The sequence below is a fragment of the Saccoglossus kowalevskii genome, chromosome 2 (genome assembly GCF_978046115.1).
Source record: "Saccoglossus kowalevskii chromosome 2, keSacKowa6.1, whole genome shotgun sequence".
NCBI lineage: Eukaryota > Metazoa > Hemichordata > Enteropneusta > Harrimaniidae > Saccoglossus > Saccoglossus kowalevskii.
This window is the reverse complement of record NC_140642.1, coordinates 5,333,557-5,356,331: the sequence shown is the minus strand read 5'-3', so window position 1 is coordinate 5,356,331 and position 22,775 is coordinate 5,333,557. Positions and strand designations below refer to the sequence as shown.

General features: G+C 35.3%; 1 protein-coding gene across 1 annotated transcript; it reads left to right on the top strand.

Annotated features, from left to right (window-relative positions):
• Positions 1 to 4,296: 4,296 nt before the first annotated feature.
• On the top strand, positions 4,297 to 14,874 carry LOC144355675 (sodium-coupled monocarboxylate transporter 1-like). Its single transcript, XM_085496206.1, has 15 exons — positions 4,297 to 4,412; positions 4,511 to 4,730; positions 5,747 to 5,864; positions 6,112 to 6,179; positions 6,353 to 6,513; positions 10,758 to 10,895; positions 11,234 to 11,319; positions 11,439 to 11,549; positions 11,750 to 11,808; positions 12,071 to 12,159; positions 12,433 to 12,575; positions 13,058 to 13,211; positions 13,478 to 13,583; positions 14,361 to 14,506; positions 14,604 to 14,874. The coding sequence occupies exons 1-15, from the start codon at positions 4,297 to 4,299 to the stop codon at positions 14,872 to 14,874; spliced, it is 1,986 nt and encodes a 661-aa protein (XP_085352332.1).
• The last annotated feature ends 7,901 nt before the right edge of the window (positions 14,875 to 22,775 follow it).

Below are 22,775 nucleotides of genomic sequence, written 5' to 3'. Positions count from 1 at the left end.
ATCTCCTAAATTGTTCGCCCAAATCAAGATTGAAAACCTGGTTGGGAAGATGGGGTTTGCTGTTGTTATTGAGTATTAAAAAACTGAATATGCTTTTAGTTTGAGGTATTTACAAATAGTGAAAATAATGGATAGAGACTGATTTATTATTTTATGCAATCTGATATTTCACGCACAGTCCAAAATCATGCAATAAAGCATTCAATAAATCATGGCATGTGATGATAACCTAATCCTCAACCTATGTAAATTACGACAAAATGCGGACAGCACAAAGGCAACACGACATCGATTTATAGGACCATCAGATTGCTTCATCATAGCAGACCCCACCTAGCACAACAATAATACTGGTTACGTAGTCACCAATGACGGTTACAGTGAGTATAATGTGTGGTGGTGGAAAGATAAATTGGGTATTCAACATTAAAACTAACTGTATGAGAGTAACATCTAGTGCTAGAAATGGTCCTCAGCAATATGCCCATACACGTTCCGTAGCATAACTAGGGTAGCCCCTAGGAATAGCAGGGAGACCACTTGGTTTATTCATTGTCTGCCAGAATTCTATTCTGCTTTGGTAGTCAGCAAGACTACCAAGGGGTGAACATGTATGAGCATCCATGTTCTTCCCAGGCCACATTCTGAAAAGTTTAACGTGATGAACTAGTTATTACTGGTCATAGGCGAACAGCTTTTCGGACACCTATCCACTGAATGAACTTCGTGAATTACCTGTAGGTTCACTATGAGCTGGGTAAAAGGTTATGATGTGCAGAACGGCCTTTCTGTGTTCCAGCAATGTTTGATGTCATTGACCGACTCACCACTTGGCTATCTGAAATGTATGCCATAACTAATCACATGGCTATACTAGTGCATGCTTTGTTAATTTAAATATTTCGCGTTCCTTGCATGTTAGTCAATGCAATGCAATGTACAGTCTATACTAACATATAGGCATTCAGAAATAACATAAACATGTCCATTTTACATTATTCCTATAGAAATACAAGCTTTATAAGGGGTCAGCTACACTGGGGAGTCTTCCATCAAATAGGTGTCGTAGCGGTAGTAATTTTTGAAGTGGTGAGTACTCATTCTGCTAGAGCGGTTGGCTTGATCCCCGGTGCGCAATTTGTACACACGAAATCGTTGGTCTTGGGCAAATGGTGCCCAAAATGTGACTTGGTGTGGGATTATTCAAAGCAGTGCCGAGAGTTAGCCCTGGGTACAGTCCTATAGGTTGGCTTTCTTCCGCTGATCATTCGGCCCCCACAGTCGCATAGACCGGGAATTCTACACTATTGTGAAGGAATGTCTCGGGCGATTTAAGAGGTTTGCAGTTAAAAAATAAGCAAGTCGATACGTCTAACAATTCTAAATACCTTAACTGGAAGCGAAATTACACAAGATTTCCCACTAGGGTCGATCAAATCGACATTTTCCAACGTCAACCGAAAATATACGCCGCCATCTTGTTCTTGAAGTATTTATTTACAAAACGTTGTTTCGTTGCGTAAAACTAGCTTTCGCCAACGTTCCAGTACTGTAGGTTCATTTTCCGGTCACAAACAAAGGTATTTGTGATCGCTAGATTGGTCGATAGATGAGAAGTCATAGATGTTTTAGCTAGTTACAATCATGAAAACCGCAGAACGGTTCTCCGCCATAAATTTGTAGGCGGGTGTCGAATCCACGGTCTATGCGACTTCTCAGGACTGTGGGGGCCAACCTACAGGACTGTACTCAGGGCTATGTTGAGCGTGAGATCAAGGAGTCGGAATGACCATTAGGCTAATGACGTTCGTTTAAGGTCAACAGCGTGCAGAAAATTGACTTGCAATGAGTCGAGAGACCAGTTTATTTGACTCAACACAACAATTATTCGCACACTGATTCCTACAATGAAGCTAACAATGAAGCAAGGTATCCAAGAATACAATGGCAGGAAATAAACCGTCAATAACGATAAGCAACAGTCTTAAGATATCTTATTTTCGAATAATAGTTTGACCAAGAGAAATCGAGAACGGCAGTTGACTACTCGTTAATATATTAAATATAATTATTACTATTATAATGTTAAACTGTGTGATATTAAGCACATATTGCATGGCCATGAAATAGATGTATACTAGTGCCCGAATTAGGCCATGCAATATGTGTTTTATAACACACTACACTTACACGTTCATACTGTACCATTAATAGTGAACACACTGCATGCTCAAACTGCAACATAATGTGCATAGATCGTCTGCCGTCTTCATTTCCACGTTTGCTAGCGATGTCCCGATTTCTTCATAAAATGATGTAAAGACGCTTCTAGAAAACCTGATTGCGTCTTTCGTCTTCGGTGCATCTTTATTCTACTAGTGTGTCAAGTTCCTCTTCTGAACTGAAACTACTATGGTAATTTAGCCGATAGCACGTGACCCTGTCTTGACCAATTACAGTACAGTATTAACGAGTGATGTGTTGTAATAATATTCCAATATCAGGTGTCGACTATATGCAAGACAGTGTGCGAGTCGGGCGAGCTCAACGTCGAGCGTACCCGAATCTAATATGGCAATGTGGGGAGTTCATTGTTGTTATTATGATGGTATACCACCAACATAAGTTAAATGTTTAATCTGCGGTGATATCGCTTGTTTTACATCCACAACCTGACTGGTGTGTTATAGCTGCGTCACACCATAACGTTTTGGTCAGCGTTCTCTGAACGTTCTAATCGTCCAATTGCCGAGCGTTCTGGAACGAGGTAGACACATCCAGCGTTCGATTAACGAGTGCCCCTAACGTATCACTAGCGTGTTCCTAACGCACGAGGAGCGTGTAATGAGCGACCAAGTAAGATACCCCTGGAAACCATTGACGTGTGCTAGTGTCACTAGCGCGCGACGAACGACTTTTAAACGTTAAGTGAGCGTGTTGAGCGTGTGTCTAACGTTAGGTCGTTAATTTGACGTTAGTCGCACGCTTTATGTACGCTAGGGGTACGTTCAGCGGTCGTTGACAAGTCGCTAGTGAGTTGTTCACTGCAAAGCGAGCGATTGGTAATAACTGAGTAACGCTAGATCAACGACTGACTAACGATTGTCGAACGCGTCGAACGTTAGCAAAACGATCGAAGAACGTTATTTAACGTTTAACAGCGTTTAAAAATAAACGTTGAAGAACGCTGGTCTCAAATGAGAACTTTTGTGCATGTTCAAAACTTTTTTTTGGATCAGCGTTCTCCGCCGATTCCCGACGATCATCAACGATTACCGACGTTCACTAGCGTTCTTCTGGCGCTGTCCCAGCGACTTTGGGCGACTACCAACGTTTCCTCAAACGTCAGAGAACGCTAGCCAGAACGTCATGGTGTGACTGCGCCTTTAGCTGTTTTATACCGTAGAACTTCGTGGTCCAAACATGAACGGACGTACCGTTATACGACGAAATACGACACTATAATGAGACACAAAACGAATCCTTAAATATCTTTAAAGTAGATATACTAGTATGCTTTATTTGAAAGCACTTTGTTTAAAATCCTTTGTGTCACTATGCTTCTATCTTCTATTTTCATCTTTACTATTCTTTTTTCGTTACCAAATCTTACGCTATCTTTCAATGCATACGAATGACGTAATGGTTTGTCCAAATAGTATGATCGGAGAATATAACCTCGAGTAAACTTTTGACTGACTCTATTATGATGATATACAAGATGCGACTTGTTATATAATCATATTATGGACGTAATTTCCATGTCACTAGGCAAAAGAAGCAAACAACGCATTCAACATATTATATCAATCGTTTCAACATGGGTGTCATTTCGGATAAAGGTCAGCTCCTTACTAATACTTGAAACAGGTTTAGAGCAAGTCACCCTAGACGGCAAATGTAAGAATTGGTAACTTGTCTGGGAAACGTAACACTTAACAGACCACTATGGAAAGATTCAGAAACGTTATAACATTAAATAATAGTCACCGTAAATATTTCTGACCCCCTAAAATGTTGTAAATAAGCGTGGTCTTTGTTTTATCAAATCCAATGTATCCATCTGTATGTGTCATTAGATCTATTTGTTGTTGTAGATATCGTGTGATTTATAGCTGATTAAATAGATCACCGACATATAGCACCATTGGAGAGACATTAAGGTCACGCTGGTATCGTTGCATCATGGGGGCGAATTATGTGTCATTTCGATCGATGCGATAGTTAGGGTACGAGTGTCCTGAAACCATTGTTACCATTGTGACTGGCTCACATTAAATAAGTTTAGGTGTAAAGATGACGGATGATTATAGCTTGCTTGTTTCTGACATAGTCGTCATCGTGGCTGTCCTTCTCTTCGTTGCTTGTCAAGGAATATACCATGGATGGAAAGCGAAAAACACAACCAAAGAGTAAGTAATAGTATTATTTACGTATATTTAATTTTGGCTCCATGTCTATGTCTAGAGAGTCAGATTAACGTATAACGAGATGGTCTAATTTGTTACAGTTACCTGACGGCCGGTAGAAGTTTGTCGGGAGTACCAGTAGCTATGTCAATGTTGGTGACCTTCATGTCGGCCATCACCTTGCTCGGTAACCCTGCAGAAGTTTATCTCTACGGCCTGGGTTACGCGGCCTACCTGTTTTCATTCATATGGTCCTACCCTCTGGTCGCATGGTTTTTTGTCCCGGTGTTTCATTCTCTGCCATTGACCAGTGCATACGAGGTGAGTAAGATTATATACCTTATAGTGTCTGGTTGTCGCTGACGATAATAACGTAAAACATGGTTAACCATTAAATATATATGACTTCACGGGATTTGCACACACAAATTAAACACTCAAAAATGTTGAATGAGCAATTAGTTAAGTCAAGTTATCATACAGTACTATGTTTTTACTTTTTACAGCCACACAGTTCCGGCTTCACACTATTAATAGTGTTGAGCTCTACTACAAATAACATATATTGAAAGAAAAGTGATTTTAAAATATCAAAACAATAAGGTGTACAAGAATGTTTTAACGTTTTAAAATTGACATTGTTTGCGTTTATTTTTTTTCAGTTGGGGGGGGGGGGGTCGAACTTACAATGATGGCAGCAGTGTTAAATACTTGAGTAGGTTTAATTACTTGGCTAACACCTGTTTGACACACGACTACAACAAAACAAAATAGACTGCAATCCAAGACGCGCTTTGGTAAATGTACAAGATTATAGTGTGAGAATTTCGCAGGAAACAAAACAACACACTGAGAGCTATTCGACTGACCAGTTACAAAACACAAGAAGTGAGAATGACTAATTTGCATAATCATGCACACAATGTCACAATTATGCACACAATTATGCAGATCGTTTGAAAAAAATGCATTTTTGCACTTTTCATGGTAATTTAAACATGTTCTACTTTTGAAAGTACTACGAAATTTTAACAGTGTAAATCCAGCACCACTTATGAACAGTACATATACAACATTTTTAGACCCACAAATCTGCACATATACTCAACATTCAATCAAACGTCAATCAAAATTGGCTACGACAACTGACCTCTGTTTATACACCTGCCCAACGATGATATCTGACAGTTGTCTGTGGTTTGATCGATCCATAATGCTTAACACAATTTCAAAATAGCGCTGCTGCAAATGTTCAGGCGAGCGCGCAGAAAATAATATCCCGTTAATCACATGTATAACGATGTTTCTATGTATGCGAGTAATATGTATTCACACAGTACTGTGAATGGAGATACAATTATACCCTACGGGTGATAGTGTCGGGATTATTCATCCTTCAAACTGCATTCTACATGGCTGTTGTATTAATCGGTCCAGCATTAGCACTTGAAGCAGGTATGTACGAGATTACAACAATCAGTCAACAATATTATGAATAATATATATTACATACAGCATGACTTACTACATACTATCGCGATAAGCTAAATGAAATTTGACATAATCATACAACAATAGGTAATTTGGCGACAGCATCATTGCTTCAAATGAGTACAGGACAAACTGATCATCCAGATCCAGAATATATATTTTAAGTCATGTAGAAGGACTGTAACTGAATTTATGTTTTATGCTGTTCTAGTGAATGGGATTGATGCGTGGATCAGCATTGTTGGTTTTGGATGTGTTTGTATATTCTACACTTCTCTAGTAAGTCTATCAATTTATTTGACAATCAACGCAAATAAAACATGATTTGTGGGCGAAGGAGTAAATATAGATGAACCTTGAATCAGATTGCTGATAAAGGAAGTTGCAATGCACTATGATCCGTCTTATGTTTGCGTTTAGTCAGGTGTGTATAACATCTCTCAATTTTTCAGGGTGGAATGAAAGCCGTTATTTGGACAGACGTTTTCTTATTCATGGTTATTCTGATAGACCTTATTTTAGTTATCGTGTTTGGAACTATTGAATCTGGGGGAATTTCCTATGTATGGCAAGTCAACAAAGACGACGGCAGACTGGCAGAATCGTTGTTTTAGTATGTACATATAAAACTTAACTTAATGTGTTCACACTTCGATCGAACACCACAGCAAGTTTTGCTAGCGAATTGGCTAACTGCGTACAATACTACTCTAAACAATAACATTAATTCTGAACTAAACTCCTTGGAGAGAGACATGGATGATAATCCGGATATTAATGGACCAATCCTGCAAAGTGAAATCATAAAAGCAATAAAGTTATTAAAATATAACAAAGCAACTGCCGAAGATCAGATTTCAGATAAAATTCTAAAATATGGCCAACCACACCTCATCAATGCCCTGCACAAACTTTTTAATATCATTTATAATAGCAATAAATTCCCCAAATCATGGAGCTCGGGTTTGATACTACCAATTTTTAAATCAGGAAAAAATAAAATCCTTCAAACTATAGAGGCATTGCCTTATCAAGCTGTCTGGGGAAAAGTATAATTAACTAAAGAATAACATCATACATAGAAAAAGAATATTATTTCCAAAAAGCAATTTGGATTTAGAAGAGATTGTCGAACATCAGACAACCTCTTCATTTTAAAAACAATAATTAATAAGTACCTACATCATAACACAAATCTGAATGATCTGGCCGGAAATAAGAACAAACAAAACCCCAAAAGACTATATGCTTGTTTCTTATACCTCAATAAGGCATTTGATAGTGTGTGGCATGAAGGAATGTTTTTAAAATTATTAAAATCTGGCATAACAGGCGATATTACAACATTATAAAAGACATTTACAGTAAAGTAAACTATAAAGTATAGGTTAATGATTGATTAACAACTCACATACTGGTGTTAAACAAGGGTGTAACTTAAGTCCAACTCTTTTCAGTTTGTTTATTAATGACCTGCCAAGTATTTTTGATACTGCAACATGTAATCCACTCACACTGGGAAACAGTAAAGTTGGGTGCCTCCTCTTTGCGGACGACATTGTCAACCTTTCAGAAACAAAATATGGATTACAACAGAGCTTAGATAATCTCTCCGCTTACACAAAACATTGGAAGCTGTTAACGGCAGAAATATCCACTGAAATGGCAGATTCAGCATCACTGCCCTATTTAATAAATTAATAATAATAATGATGTGCTGCGTTCAGCAATCCATACATACACACAATGTGTCATTTAACTCGAAGTTTAAACACAGAAATATACTACTATTTCGTTCGAAAACATAAACATAATGCGATTGTAATATACTATTATTATATTATTGTCAAGCTTAATGTGTCCAATCACAGTAAACCACAAACATAGCCATCCGTCTATGTCTAACTACCAGTCTGTATAAACAGCTTATCCTAGCGATATAACACTCGGTTATCAGGGTTTGAAGGGGTCATGATGGCAATCTCGGAACATTCATATCATCAGTTATAACATACATACTTACAGCTGGGCCTGTCTAACAGTCTTTGTGCTTATGTATCGCTGCACACCAGTTTGACTCACGCATACAGCGATATAAGAGACCCCTCCACCAATCATACAACTTAAAAAAGAAGTCCGGGCTGTCAAGTCGAATGGGAAACTGCAATTGGTAAATGTAGTGTATTAGTTATATTTACAGTAAATTTCAGAAATATTGGGACAATCAATTTGCAAACTCGCCAGCAGATTGGTTTTTGACAGCAGTTGCCTCTCAAATCACTTGCAAAAGAAAAGTCTGCTCACCCCATTTAAACAAAAATGCAATCTTATCAAATACTGGGGGCGTTCTGTTATAATCGCGCCCTTTATCATGCATTTCTTTGGTCAGAAACACAGTCAGCTGGCGTACAAGTAATAATAATAATAATAATAATAATAATAATAATAATAATAATAATAATAATAATAATAATAATAATAATAATAATAATTATTATAATTACAATTATTATTATTATTATTATTATTATTATTATTATTATTATTATTATTATTATTATTATATGAATACTATTAATTTACCGACATTTACTATAAGAGGGCAGCTATTTTGCATACGGCTTAAAACTAAATAAAGAGACAAGGTTTTTCAGGGAAAATAACAAACTTTCACAACATATTCGTTGGTGTAACATTAAGCCAACCGCAAATAAAATTCGACTGCATTCATCGTTTCTGCGTGGAAAATCTTACACGAACATTTCATGACTCATCAAACTGTAAGGCCGTCACTGATTAGCTTCTGAACGTGTGACGACTATTTCCACGTCGGTTTCATAATAGAGCTGTGGTGGTTTCTCTCAGCGAACGAATCTTTGATCATATAAATTCCAGCACGTCGTTATAATTTAGTTCTTCAATTTAACCATGTTAAACCATCCACCCTCTTTACCTTAACAAAATCGATTATATATATCCCACTACATATGATCATTTATATCCCCTACTGTAATATAGACTCACGCGGAGTGGACCTGACCACAAGTCGGCGCCAACAACCTAAGTCACTCATATTCGTGAAGTTTATAATGTGCTTAGTTGTCTCTTCAAATAGTGTTTTTCACAATTTTTCGTAAAAGGGGCATTTACATCTATTTATTTAAACACAGCTCGCAGATTCATTTCCCTATTTAAATTTTTGGTTTGGTGTACCTCCCTGTTTTAATTTTTAGTTTATGATTGCTCAGACAGAACCTACTTAGACATTCATGTAGTTCGGCATTCTTTATTTTGATCGTATAATTTTCTAAAGTAAATTCATCTTTGAAATGTTTGTACGTTCTGAGTTTATTCCTTCTGTTATTGTTATTTTGGTTATCAACAGTCCAGTCCCTATGTTAATTTCCCCTTTCCAGTATAATTGATATGTTTGTTCAACTCCCAAACTTAATTTCTTGGTTTCTCTGTCAATCAGTATAGTTTTGGTTCGATAATTTGTTAACTGTTAACTGAAATAAACCAACAACAAATTATCGAACCAAAACTATACTGATTGACAGAGAAACCAAGAAATTAAGTTTGGGAGTTGAACAAACATATCAATTATACTGGAAAGGGGAAATTAACATAGGGACTGGACTGTTGATAACCAAAATAACAATAACAGAAGGAATAAACTCAGAACGTACAAACATTTCAAAGATGAATTTACTTTAGAAAATTATACGATCAAAATAAAGAATGCCGAACTACATGAATGTCTAAGTAGGTTCTGTCTGAGCAATCATAAACTAAAAATTAAAACAGGGAGGTACACCAAACCAAAAATTTAAATAGGGAAATGAATCTGCGAGCTGTGTTTAAATAAATAGATGTAAATGCCCCTTTTACGAAAAATTGTGAAAAACACTATTTGAAGAGACAACTAAGCACATTATAAACTTCACGAATATGAGTGACTTAGGTTGTTGGCGCCGACTTGTGGTCAGGTCCACTCCGCGTGAGTCTATATTACAGTAGGGGATATAAATGATCATATGTAGTGGGATATATATAATCGATTTTGTTAAGGTAAAGAGGGTGGATGGTTTAACATGGTTAAATTGAAGAACTAAATTATAACGACGTGCTGGAATTTATATGATCAAAGATTCGTTCGCTGAGAGAAACCACCACAGCTCTATTATGAAACCGACGTGGAAATAGTCGTCACACGTTCAGAAGCTAATCAGTGACGGCCTTACAGTTTGATGAGTCATGAAATGTTCGTGTAAGATTTTCCACGCAGAAACGATGAATGCAGTCGAATTTTATTTGCGGTTGGCTTAATGTTACACCAACGAATATGTTGTGAAAGTTTGTTATTTTCCCTGAAAAACCTTGTCTCTTTATTTAGTTTTAAGCCGTATGCAAAATAGCTGCCCTCTTATAGTAAATGTCGGTAAATTAATAGTATTCATATAATAATAATAATAATAATAATAATAATAATAATAATAATAATAATAATAATAATAATTGTAATTATAATAATTATTATTATTATTATTATTATTATTATTATTATTATTATTATTATTATTATTATTATTATTATTATTATTACTTGTACGCCAGCTGACTGTGTTTCTGACCAAAGAAATGCATGATAAAGGGCGCGATTATAACAGAACGCCCCCAGTATTTGATAAGATTGCATTTTTGTTTAAATGGGGTGAGCAGACTTTTCTTTTGCAAGTGATTTGAGAGGCAACTGCTGTCAAAAACCAATCTGCTGGCGAGTTTGCAAATTGATTGTCCCAATATTTCTGAAATTTACTGTAAATATAACTAATACACTACATTTACCAATTGCAGTTTCCCATTCGACTTGACAGCCCGGACTTCTTTTTTAAGTTGTATGATTGGTGGAGGGGTCTCTTATATCGCTGTATGCGTGAGTCAAACTGGTGTGCAGCGATACATAAGCACAAAGACTGTTAGACAGGCCCAGCTGTAAGTATGTATGTTATAACTGATGATATGAATGTTCCGAGATTGCCATCATGACCCCTTCAAACCCTGATAACCGAGTGTTATATCGCTAGGATAAGCTGTTTATACAGACTGGTAGTTAGACATAGACGGATGGCTATGTTTGTGGTTTACTGTGATTGGACACATTAAGCTTGACAATAATATAATAATAGTATATTACAATCGCATTATGTTTATGTTTTCGAACGAAATAGTAGTATATTTCTGTGTTTAAACTTCGAGTTAAATGACACATTGTGTGTATGTATGGATTGCTGAACGCAGCACATCATTATTATTATTAATTTATTAAATAGGGCAGTGATGCTGAATCTGCCATTTCAGTGGATATTTCTGCCGTTGGTGTATTTCAGTGGTTTGGTACTGTATGCATATTACAACAGTAAGTAACAATAAACACTACTTAATATCAAAACCTTTCACCTTTTGGGATATTAACTCACCAATAAATCATTCACAGATAGATAATAATATATACCGTATGTATGTATTTATTTATAGATTATCTCACTCTATTGACACCGGCTAATAACGGCACCTATCCAGAATTGTCTGCCAACAGCACCTTTCCAACACCAGTTATCAACGTTACTTTCATAAACTTCCCTCCAGGTATACTTATAAATTATATTTTTGAGTTAGTTTATGAGAATTATACGCCTTTAGGTCCACGGGGCAAATTTGACTTATTCAACTTTCATATAACAATTCAACAAATAGTTATAAGAGAATTCAATACTGTAGTTCGCATTGGTAAATCAGTGACGTAAATTGGATTTATTATAATCGTGTTCTCACCTTTGGTTCGATAGAAATAAGGGACGACGGAGTTGAACCGCAATATGAACCCGATTATACTTCATCAGATCAGGTATATACTTGACTTTAGTGCCGTAAACACTATATATATATATAAATCGAATTAAAATAAGACCCAAGTTAGGTTTTTTAAATATAATTTAGTTTATGTTTTTTCATATATTTTATTTTATTCGAATGTATTTGCTAGTATTTGTTTAAGTTTTCAAATTGGTAATCGCGATATATATAAGACAACCGATATATTGAGGTATATTATAATTTAGTATTCAGTGAATGCTTTGTTTAATTCCATGTATTTCATATATTTTCAGATATTGGTATATTTTGTTAGTGACTTGTTTGGTCACATACACTGTTTTGTGGGTCTCTTCATCTCATGCATATTTGCAGGAACACTAAGGTATGGAGTGACGTCATATATGGTGTATAATAGTAAGGGTCAGGCCAATAATGAGAATGGGTTAGCTAACAAGAATTAGATAACCAGATTGAAAACATATGCGAAACTTGACTTATCTACTCTTATACGTCTTTTTGAAAAACAATTATCAAGTCAAAATAACATGAATCTACCGGAAATTCTTACCTGTTGCAACATGTAGACAAATAATGGTACATTCCATATACAGTATATCATCATAGTTATATTGTGATATTAATTTCTCGTATTTAGTACAGTGTCATCTAGTTTAAATGCCCTTGTTGCCGTTACTCTTGAAGATTTCGTTAAACCATGGCGTAAATGGAGATCAAGATACACCGGAAAGCCTGTGTACGTCAACGATCGGGTTGACACAATTACCGGAAAATTTCTCAGTAAGTAATTCTCATTGGAATATTGTATAGAATGTGTAATCAATATGATGATAATAAAGCCTTAATTATAAATGTTAGCTGGATGATGTGGTACCATCATTTGGGAACTTCTGCCATGACTGCAATTCCTCGTCCCTAGCACTATAATTTACAGGTAAACCCCTACATTTGAGATCTACACACTGGCTAATCTAACACTACACTATTCATGGTGAACAACTATGATAACAAACACTCATCATGCTTTAAAATATTAAATAAAAAAAACTCGAATTGTTTTGATGCCGAACAATTTACTAGTAAATTAAGAAACTAAATTTGAATAAAATAACATAAGTGAGATTCTTATAAAAACACATCATTCTCAAATACACTTGCCACACATAGACAATAGAGGGCGTCAGTAAAAAATAGCAACTGGTCCCCAGGAACGTGTTCACAGAAAAAGATTTACAATGTATTTGTTTCTCGTTATCACACAGCTATTGGATATGGTGTAATTGCGATTTTGCTTTCCTACGTGGCGTCAAAGATGGATACACTGGTAACGATGGGTGCTACAATATTCGGCATATCGGGTGGTCCTATTGTTGGCATGTTTTTTATCGGATTCTTGTACAAACGTTCAACTTCTTGGTAAGCACTTTATCACGTTCAACTCAATTCCATTTCAGTTCTAGTGTATTTTTATAGAGACGTACTAGCGGGTGAAATAAATTGTTGGGTTACACGAAACACGCGCGGCGAGTCGGCGGCCATATGATATTACTATTGCAAACCACAGTTCCTCTATGGATAGAGGGATAAAGAGACTGTGTGTAAATGAACAATATGGCGGAAGAAGTCAATGATCTATATGCAGATATGAATTATAGCTCAGTTGTCACTGTTTTCATTTTCAGGGCGGTGATATCAGGTGTAATCATTGCATTTATACTTGGGTGTTGGGTTGCAGTAGGCGGAACCATTTATGAGGACGAACTTGATGAGGTTTTGGGAATATATTCGGTACGTGAGTTACCTATCGTGTAATTAAATACATGACATGATTACACTGCATGACTGCCGACATACCCGAGCATTGCCGTTATAGACTAGGAGATATATCAGATATATCACATTTTCAGGGAAAGTGAGTAACTTTTTTGATTTGTGTACCAAACTGGATTCTGATTAATGCCGCCAACAATGGTGATAACATTATTGGTTTCATTAGAAATGCTACGTTATGCCATATTTGAGAACAAAATTGCGTTAATAATAAAAATTGCCGAAATTGATAGACCATCTCACCCCGTGTAATAATTTATCGATGTTCTTTCAAATAATTGTGAAAATTGTCCTTCTCTAATGTGCTAACGGTGCCAAATTGAATTGAGTAGCAGCCAAAGTGCACGTGCATAAGCTATCTTTCACCAAAGACGAACGGGACAAGCACTTCTTGTCGCGTTCAATTCTACAATTGATCAGCTCTCATCATATTGTGAAACCCAGTTCAGTGATTAGTGATTATTTTCATCACTCAGTAACCACAATGTATTCACATCGCTTAGTTAAACATTTAATAGTCGATTATATAATTTAGCATCCAGTCGTTACTCGTCGCCAATAAATGCAACGATCATTATAATGTCAACATGTTTAAAAGCGTACATTAAAGCTACAAAGATAATGTTCAATTATTCTCGACGGTCGTTTCATAAATTGTGTCTGCCCAAAAACTTATAAATAGCTACGATCTTTTGACGTGGTATTAATTGTTTAACAAGTTTTTTTTTCATTTAGTTGTCATTTTTGTGGTATTCGGTATTTACGCTCTCGTTGACAATACTGATCGCAATCCCACTCAGCGAAATACATAGATGTTTCTCAAAATCAGAAAGAGTCAAATCGAAGACTGTCGATCCTGGTTTACTGGCAGTGTTCATGAGGTAGGTATAGTTTTCTTAAGAGTGAGACGACCTTATTACCGAATTTTAAAATGAGGCGGAGAAACACTTTCGAAATATCTTCATTTCCATATTACAGACACAAAGATTGGAAATCGAAGTACATTATTGAGGATGACGACGACGAAATAGAATCTGTAGACATGGAGATAGGAACTAAAGATGAATCGACGTTTACATCATTTGACAATATTGAAATACACGATATAGTCGATGACAGGGACCTGACGGTCCTCAGGCACCGTGAGTTTAAACATACTGAGAAAAGCACAGTTAATAATATGGATTCAAGTGCTACTGACATTGATGAAAATCTGGACAATCGCTTAGTCGATGATTCCTGGCTTTAAAGTAATTTGTACGATGTCCTACCGCAAGTTCCTCGCTATTGCTGTCAATTTCATTGATGTTTGTTCTATAATATTATAAATCCATTATCAAGGTGTTCTCTTATTGAGCATAGTGTACATGCCGGGTAACCTGCCTTGGAATTTAGATATTGTAACAACGCTAGTAACGTAGATCGTGATGAAAAGTATTAAGGCATGCTATTAATTGGGTGTTCAATACACAAGTCTTGATGTCACATTTTGCTACTTGTTCGCCCGTTTGTCACTTATATATGATAATATATCTAGACACTGGTTATCAATAGAGAGGAATTTGCCATAGTGTTAACAGGGCAGTAATACCATTCTCGAAATTATTTGGATCATAGAGCTATATGAATACACTTCATGTACTTCTTTAATATAGTGAATAAACACCTCGAAAAATAATCAATATTTTAATTTGAAATAATTATAATTAATTTCGAATGGTATGTTGGATATGAACATCATTATGAATTGTTAAACATCGCAAAATATGTATTGCATTTCGTTTTTAAGATATACAGGTATGATGCACGAAAGACATTGACTATAGACACACAGATTGTAGGAAAAACAAAGCAAAAATATCAAGATACACAAACGATATTGTATTGATTAAAGTACTCCCCATGTTCAAAAGCAAAAGACTGTCAAACAATCTATACTACAAACATTATAAACAATCAACTAACAAATAATCCACAAGGCCGAAACTAGTAGATCATGGTACAGAGACAAGTAAGTAAACGAATGGAAAACGTGAAGTGTCAAAGTGAGCAAATAATGCTCCAACAACGTGTGATACTGATAACATTAAGTCCCAATTAACATAAAACATGTGGCCAATAATCATATATATATATGAAGTTCATGGCAAAACGATATTCCGATGTTTATCAATAACATTCCTAAAACAAAAAGCAGAAATTGGTTACTTATTATAAAATCAATAGTCGCAGCCTTGTCAGTCAACAGAGTCAAAGGATACAGTAATTAGTTGCACTCTTTAGAAACAAAATTTGCATTTATTTACGACATACATCTCACGAACTAGCTCCAAACATGTATACCTTTTTTGTTTCAGTCAGTCAGAAAGGTGCTACCATGTAGTGTATTCTTTGAATCTATGATTGAATTAGAAAATGTCCATTAAGCAGAATATTTGAACGCAATTCGTATTCATAATTCACACAATAATACTAAAATCAAGGTTTTATTGCCAGAAAGCAATGTAAATTATGCAGCATTTACAACATCTTTTTCATGCATACCATACCATTCATGCATGCATACCATGCCACGTCACTTTCAAGCACGTATTTATAAACCTGTCGAAACTTTCCTTTTTAAATTCCAATAGTTTACAAGCTTCTGCTGAGAATGCGTATCGTGGTATTGTTCCGTTTGAGATCCGCGGCAGTGAATGCCAAGGATATATTTATCCTATTACTATTGGCAATCCACAATACGTACTTCTCATATTCTTGAAAGGCTTTCGGAAATGATATTTTATTTCTCTCGTTGTTCAGGAAGTTAAACCTGTAGATGAAATGCAAATAAATGATTAATATGAACTATGAGAGGTGATGTTCTAAATAGTTTTGTTCATCTGACGAAAAAAACATGGTAAAATACTGTTTTTCTAAAGTGGCAATTATAATTATTTTTATCTCATTATTGATTATTCAAATAAATTATAATTGATATATCCATGTAACGTAGCACAGTAGATTATAATTCAGATTATACTATGTTATAATAAGATTATAATATGTTACGTACGAACCATATTGCATAGCGGTAACATGGTCATTGCGTGATTATCACCTGAGAACATATTACGACTTTACAGTATAGCGGTGATACATGCGTTGATTGTGTTGATTTGTCTGTCTACAGATCGAATATAGATGGTCTATTTGTATTATATCTTCTGATATAATAAATTGCGTCGAGATTGTTAACACCCAGTGTCTCTTTGAGGAAACCAAGTCATCTCCAAAACATTACATTACCTTTCTTTCAGCACACTGATTGTAGTCAAACTGCTCTTTCTTCCTGCATCCTTTTTGAACGGTTGCAGGTTTGATCTATAACGACAATGTTCTCATCATTACGTTTCGCGTACACCTAGTGGATATACGAAACAAGCTTTTGGACTATTTCAATAGAACAAATGCATGCATTGCATGGGAGGTTAGTATATCCTAGTTAAGGTAGCGGGACTATTATTTGCATACTTGTTTTCATCTTCTAATTGTGACTAAATGACTACAAATAGACCCGGGAGAGTATATATTTTTAGAATCGCCAGATTTCAAGCTTTTCACAAGTGTATTTTGCATGCCGGTATCTGCATTCTACGACGCGTTACTCAATCAAAGGTGAAAAATTACTTTTTCTGTAAAAAAAATAATTACGCATTTATGCTGGCGATAAGAAGTATTTTTTTCACTTTTCCTAGTTGTTCAATAGTCTGGTAAATTGAATGTGTATGGTCAGTTTTATTCAAGCAACGCGTTTTAAAAAAATAGTGTGCTGAATTTTAATTACTGTTTTAGTCGCATTGCCCCCAACTCAAACCACAACTCGTTGGTAAATAATCGATGAAATAGTTTGTCTGGACACATTCAAGTTCCTCTCACTGTCACCTTAAAGCTGTGAAAATTTGGTGTTAATCCGACGACAATAAGTATACGTTATTTTTTGTTAAAGACCTTGTATTTTGAAAAACATAAACTCCTAGAAAACGTCCATGAAGTAACAGCAAAGATTTTCAAACTTGTTTATCGGCACAATCAATTTGTTTTCCCATCAGGGTCTGTTTTAACATGTGTAGGGACATCCAAATGTGTAAGGTTATTGGAAACCAAAAAAATAAAGGAATGGAATAGCTATAATTGGATAAATTCGGCATATGAAAACACCAAAATCAATGATTTTTTTTCAGTGGCCGTGTGACCTTGTATCTGACACATTCATATGCAAATGACTAATCTGTGAAACAAACAGGGGCAGAGACAAACCACTCAAATGTTTGGAAACACTCATTGTGTGTCAGATAACTACTGATAACACATCCTAACATAGCTTTGTCTTGAGTTTATCTTTGAAACTTATAGGCACACAGATTAAACCTGTATTGTTGATTTTGGAAAACACTACTGAGGCTGCCTTGCTTCCCTTCAGAAAATCTACATTTTAACCAACTTACATGACATTCTATGTTATGTTGACTTTATCACATGAAAGTTTATAGTGCATTTCATCAATTAATAAATAAATGTGAAAATCGTAATTTTCAACACAAATAATAGTCTCGCTACCTTAAGTGCTCATCTGCATACTTTGATGAGACGTCCGTGGTCGTGAATTGGATGTTCTGTATTATACTGTAATGTATTAAAAACTATATTACCTCATAACAAAGTCATAACCATCGATTTTTTTACCACAACTACTATTTCTTAATATTCCCGAGTTTCCAACAATTGCACATGTACTGAATAGATGTTCACACCCACACCCTCCCGTGACTTTCGTTGCGTATGGAAGTTATTTTCACGAGTGATGCGGTGTATCCTGCGGCCGTACTTTCACGAGCGAAGCGACACATGAAACTTGAAGTGTGGAAAGAATACATGTACAGTCAATATACAGTATCGATAACTAAAGCCAAAGAAATTGTTTTTTGTTTACCCCTGAAATCCTGAATTTATTTTGCTGATGCAGTGTGAATATTGTAGAAGTTAACATTGGTGATTCTGATAATTTTGGGTTGAAATTATATATACATTGAAATTATATAATACCTTAAGTTTAGCATCCTTGTTTTATTTTGTTTCCAGTTATGTAATATTGCAACTGTTTCAGTCATTTCTATTCATAATGCCATGTCCTTTTCTTTTTTCGGCAACTTTCTGCTGGGCATTCTAGTTACATGATTAGAACATAAATTATCGTTAATATGTCTATAAAAAGTTCTATAATCGTATATTTCATTGATAATTGCTGTTCTTAATTGCATGTCTTATTGTTCGCACGTGGGTACATATAATGCTTCAAGTGAGTAGCATAGCGCCCTCTGTAGTCACCTGCTGTGTAGCGCTTGTTTTAGCCTGAATCGAACTGATTAAGTTTTTTTAGGTGATGATATTATCTTTATATTTTGAAGAAATACTTTTTTGCAAGGGGTGACATGCTTGTATTTCAAGCTGGTTCATTAAATAGGATACCATAGCAACTATTCTTTTTAAAGGTGATTACAAATTGACGGATTTGCACATGACAGGACTTAATCAGTACATATACTAGTGAGGTAAATTCAAATTTAAACAATTTCGATGTTAAGATTTGATTTGAATGATTATCAGAATATTTGATGTTGTTTTGAATGTTCAAAGTGGTATTTCATACAAATTATGTATTCTCTCTGTAAGCACAGGATTCAAGTTCAAATAGCCAATCACGTGATGCATGATTTAGATTTGTGTGTGTTTTATAAAAATGTAATTCACTATATGAACTCTTAATTCAACGTTATGAACTTTTTTCTTTATCTATTATAGATATTATATGATAGCTGTACTACAACTATCAATAATCCAATGACGTATAGGAGAGCTTTTATTTATATCACTAATTAATAAAAACGTTCTGAACGTTTGTTACTTAATATGTTATTTAATATGTCTTCGATATCAGACGGTGCCATTTCTTTTATTTTTCACACCTCTTTTTGAAACTACAAATCAACTGATATACAGGTATACTTGCCTTAGACTGATGTGAAGTAATATCAGCACACATATTATGTTCACTGTGAGACATGAACAATGGATATAACGCGAACGTGGAGAGAGGTCCCAAGTACAATCGTCGTAATGGGTATGTTTGTGGCAATATATCGTGATTTTAAAGAAGAGGCCACAACAAATAGCATAATACATACACAATAGTGCATACGTTTATTTAAGCTTGGGAGCGTTGTTGAAAAGAAAAAACGCTGTACGTGGCTATAGTATGTTGTCTAACTATCTTAATTCAACAGGGAGCGAGAGAGAGAGAAGGGGAGACGGGCAGACATACAAAGAAAACGCCAAGCTCAAGGCTGTGAATGCGATATGTAATCACTAAGACTACTTACCCTTTAGTTGAGCTTGTCACCGTCAATTTGCCTTCGTCTCTGTGAGCTGGAACAGAGTAAACGTATAGGCACGATGCTACAACTATACTAAAAATAGTCAGTAATATAAACCAAACAAATGCCGTTGACCTCCTGTAGTATATTTTCATCGTCATTCCAGCATGTTATATCGGACACGACGACACCGACGTTATGAGAAAACTGTGCTCATCCAAACGGTTTCGCTGTACACACTATGCTGCCCACACTCGGCGTTGATTCGTGAATGTATTTGCTATACACGACGACAGTTGGCGTTGCACAATGGCATCTGATGGCAATCATGAGTGAACGGAAATTATTTTTAAAAATGAAAAGGATTTTCATATATCATAATGTTCGGGGCTACACTAGGCTCCTACTAACACAATGATTAAAAATAGCACATTACTACAGCATTCGCGCTGGACACGTTTCTTTCTACGTATCTCATTGATGTTATAGAAATCTACAAACGAAAATGCCTCCACTTGAGACGACGCCTCCACAGGTGTGAATAGGTTAATGCACACGATTTTTTAACACACACAAGAAAAAAAAAATCATTCAAAGATAGCGCCCTCCACAGGCGAAAAAAGGTTAATGCACGCGTTTTTTTTTTTTTTTTGCATAAACACGAAAAAAAAATCATTCAAAAACAGCGCCTCCTATAAGCATAGAAAGTTAATGCACGCGTTTTTTTAACACACACGAAATTTCCATTCGACCTCACACACGTTATTTTTAAAAATACACACGTCATTTTTTAAACACCCACTATTTTTAAATACACATACGAGGCGCGGAATGTAAATTTATTATTTTGTGTATACTAGAAAAAAACGTGCTAATAATTCAAAATTACATACGTATTGGAGGCCGTGGCGTGTGTGTGTTTTAAAATGATGTGTGCATTTAAAAAAAACGGCGTGACTGTGCGTTTTAATGGTATGTGCTTTAAAAAAACGTGTGTATATTAAATGGCGTGGGTGTTTTAAAAAACGTGTGTTTTAAAAATGACGTGTGAATTAAAAATGATGTGTGTCTTAAAATGACGTGTGTGTTTTACAATTATGTGTATTTAAAAAAAACGTGTGTGTTTAAAAGGACATGTGTACTTTAAAAATAATGTGTGTCTAAAAACATAACGTGTGTGTAAAAACGACGCGTGTGTTTAAAAACGACGTGTGTGTTTTTAAAAATGGCGTGTGTTTAAAAACGACGTGCATGTTAAAAAAATGACGTGTGTGTTTTTAAAAATGGCGTGTGTTTAAAAATGACGTGTGTGTTTTTAAAAATGACGTATGTGTTAAAAACACATACGCTATTTAAAATGCACATATAATTTTAATGCACATACATGTAATGCTCATACCATTTCATCTACCATACCATCTATACTGATCCAGAATTCTGCCATGATATATTAACATTGTATCCACCATACCATCTATACTGATCCAGAATTCTGTCATGATATATTAACATTGTATCCACCATACCATCTATACTGATCCACAATTCTGCCATGATATATTAACATCGTATCCACCATACCATCTATACTGATCCAGAATTCTGTCATGATATATTAACATTGTATCCACCATACCATCTATACTGATCCAGAATTCTGTCATGATATATTAACATTGTATCCACCATACCATCTATACTGATCCAGAATTCTGTCATGATATATTAACATTGTATCCACCATACCATCTATACTGATCCAGAATTCTGTCATGATATATTAACATTGTATCCACCATACCATCTATACTGATCCAGAATTCTGTCATGATATATTAACATTGTATCCACCATACCATCTATACTGATCCAGAATTCTGTCATGATATATTAACATTGTATCCACCATACCATCTATACTGATCCACAATTCTGCCATGATATATTAACATTGTATTCACCATACCATCTATACTGATCCACAATTCTGCCATGATATATTAACATTGTATCTACCATACCATCTATACTGATCCACAATTCTGCCATGATATATTAACATTGTATCTACCATACCATCTATACTGATCAACAATTCAGCCATGATATATTAACATTGTAACTACCATACCATCTATACTGATCCACTATTCTGCCATGATATATTAACATTGTATCTACCATACCATCTATACTGATCAACAATTCTGCCATGATATATTAACATTGTAACTACCATACATATACTGATCCACAATTCTGCCATGATATATTAACATTGTATCTACCATACCATCTATACTGATCCACAATTCTGCCATGATATATTAACATTGTATCTACCATACCATCTATACGGATCCACAATTCTGCCATGATATATTAACATTGTATCCACCATACCATCTATACTGATCAACAATTCTGCCATGATATATTAACATTGTATCCACCATACCATCTATACTGATCCAGAATTCTGCCATGATATATTAACATTGTATCTACCATACCATCTATACTGATCCACAATTCTGCCATGATATATTAACATTGTAACTACAATACATATACTGATCCACAATTCTGCCATGATATATTAACATTGTATCTACCATACCATCTATACTGATCAACAATTCTGCCATGATATATTAACATTGTATCTACCGCATACCATCTATACTGATCAACAATTCTGCCATGATATATTAACATTGTATCTGCCATACCATCT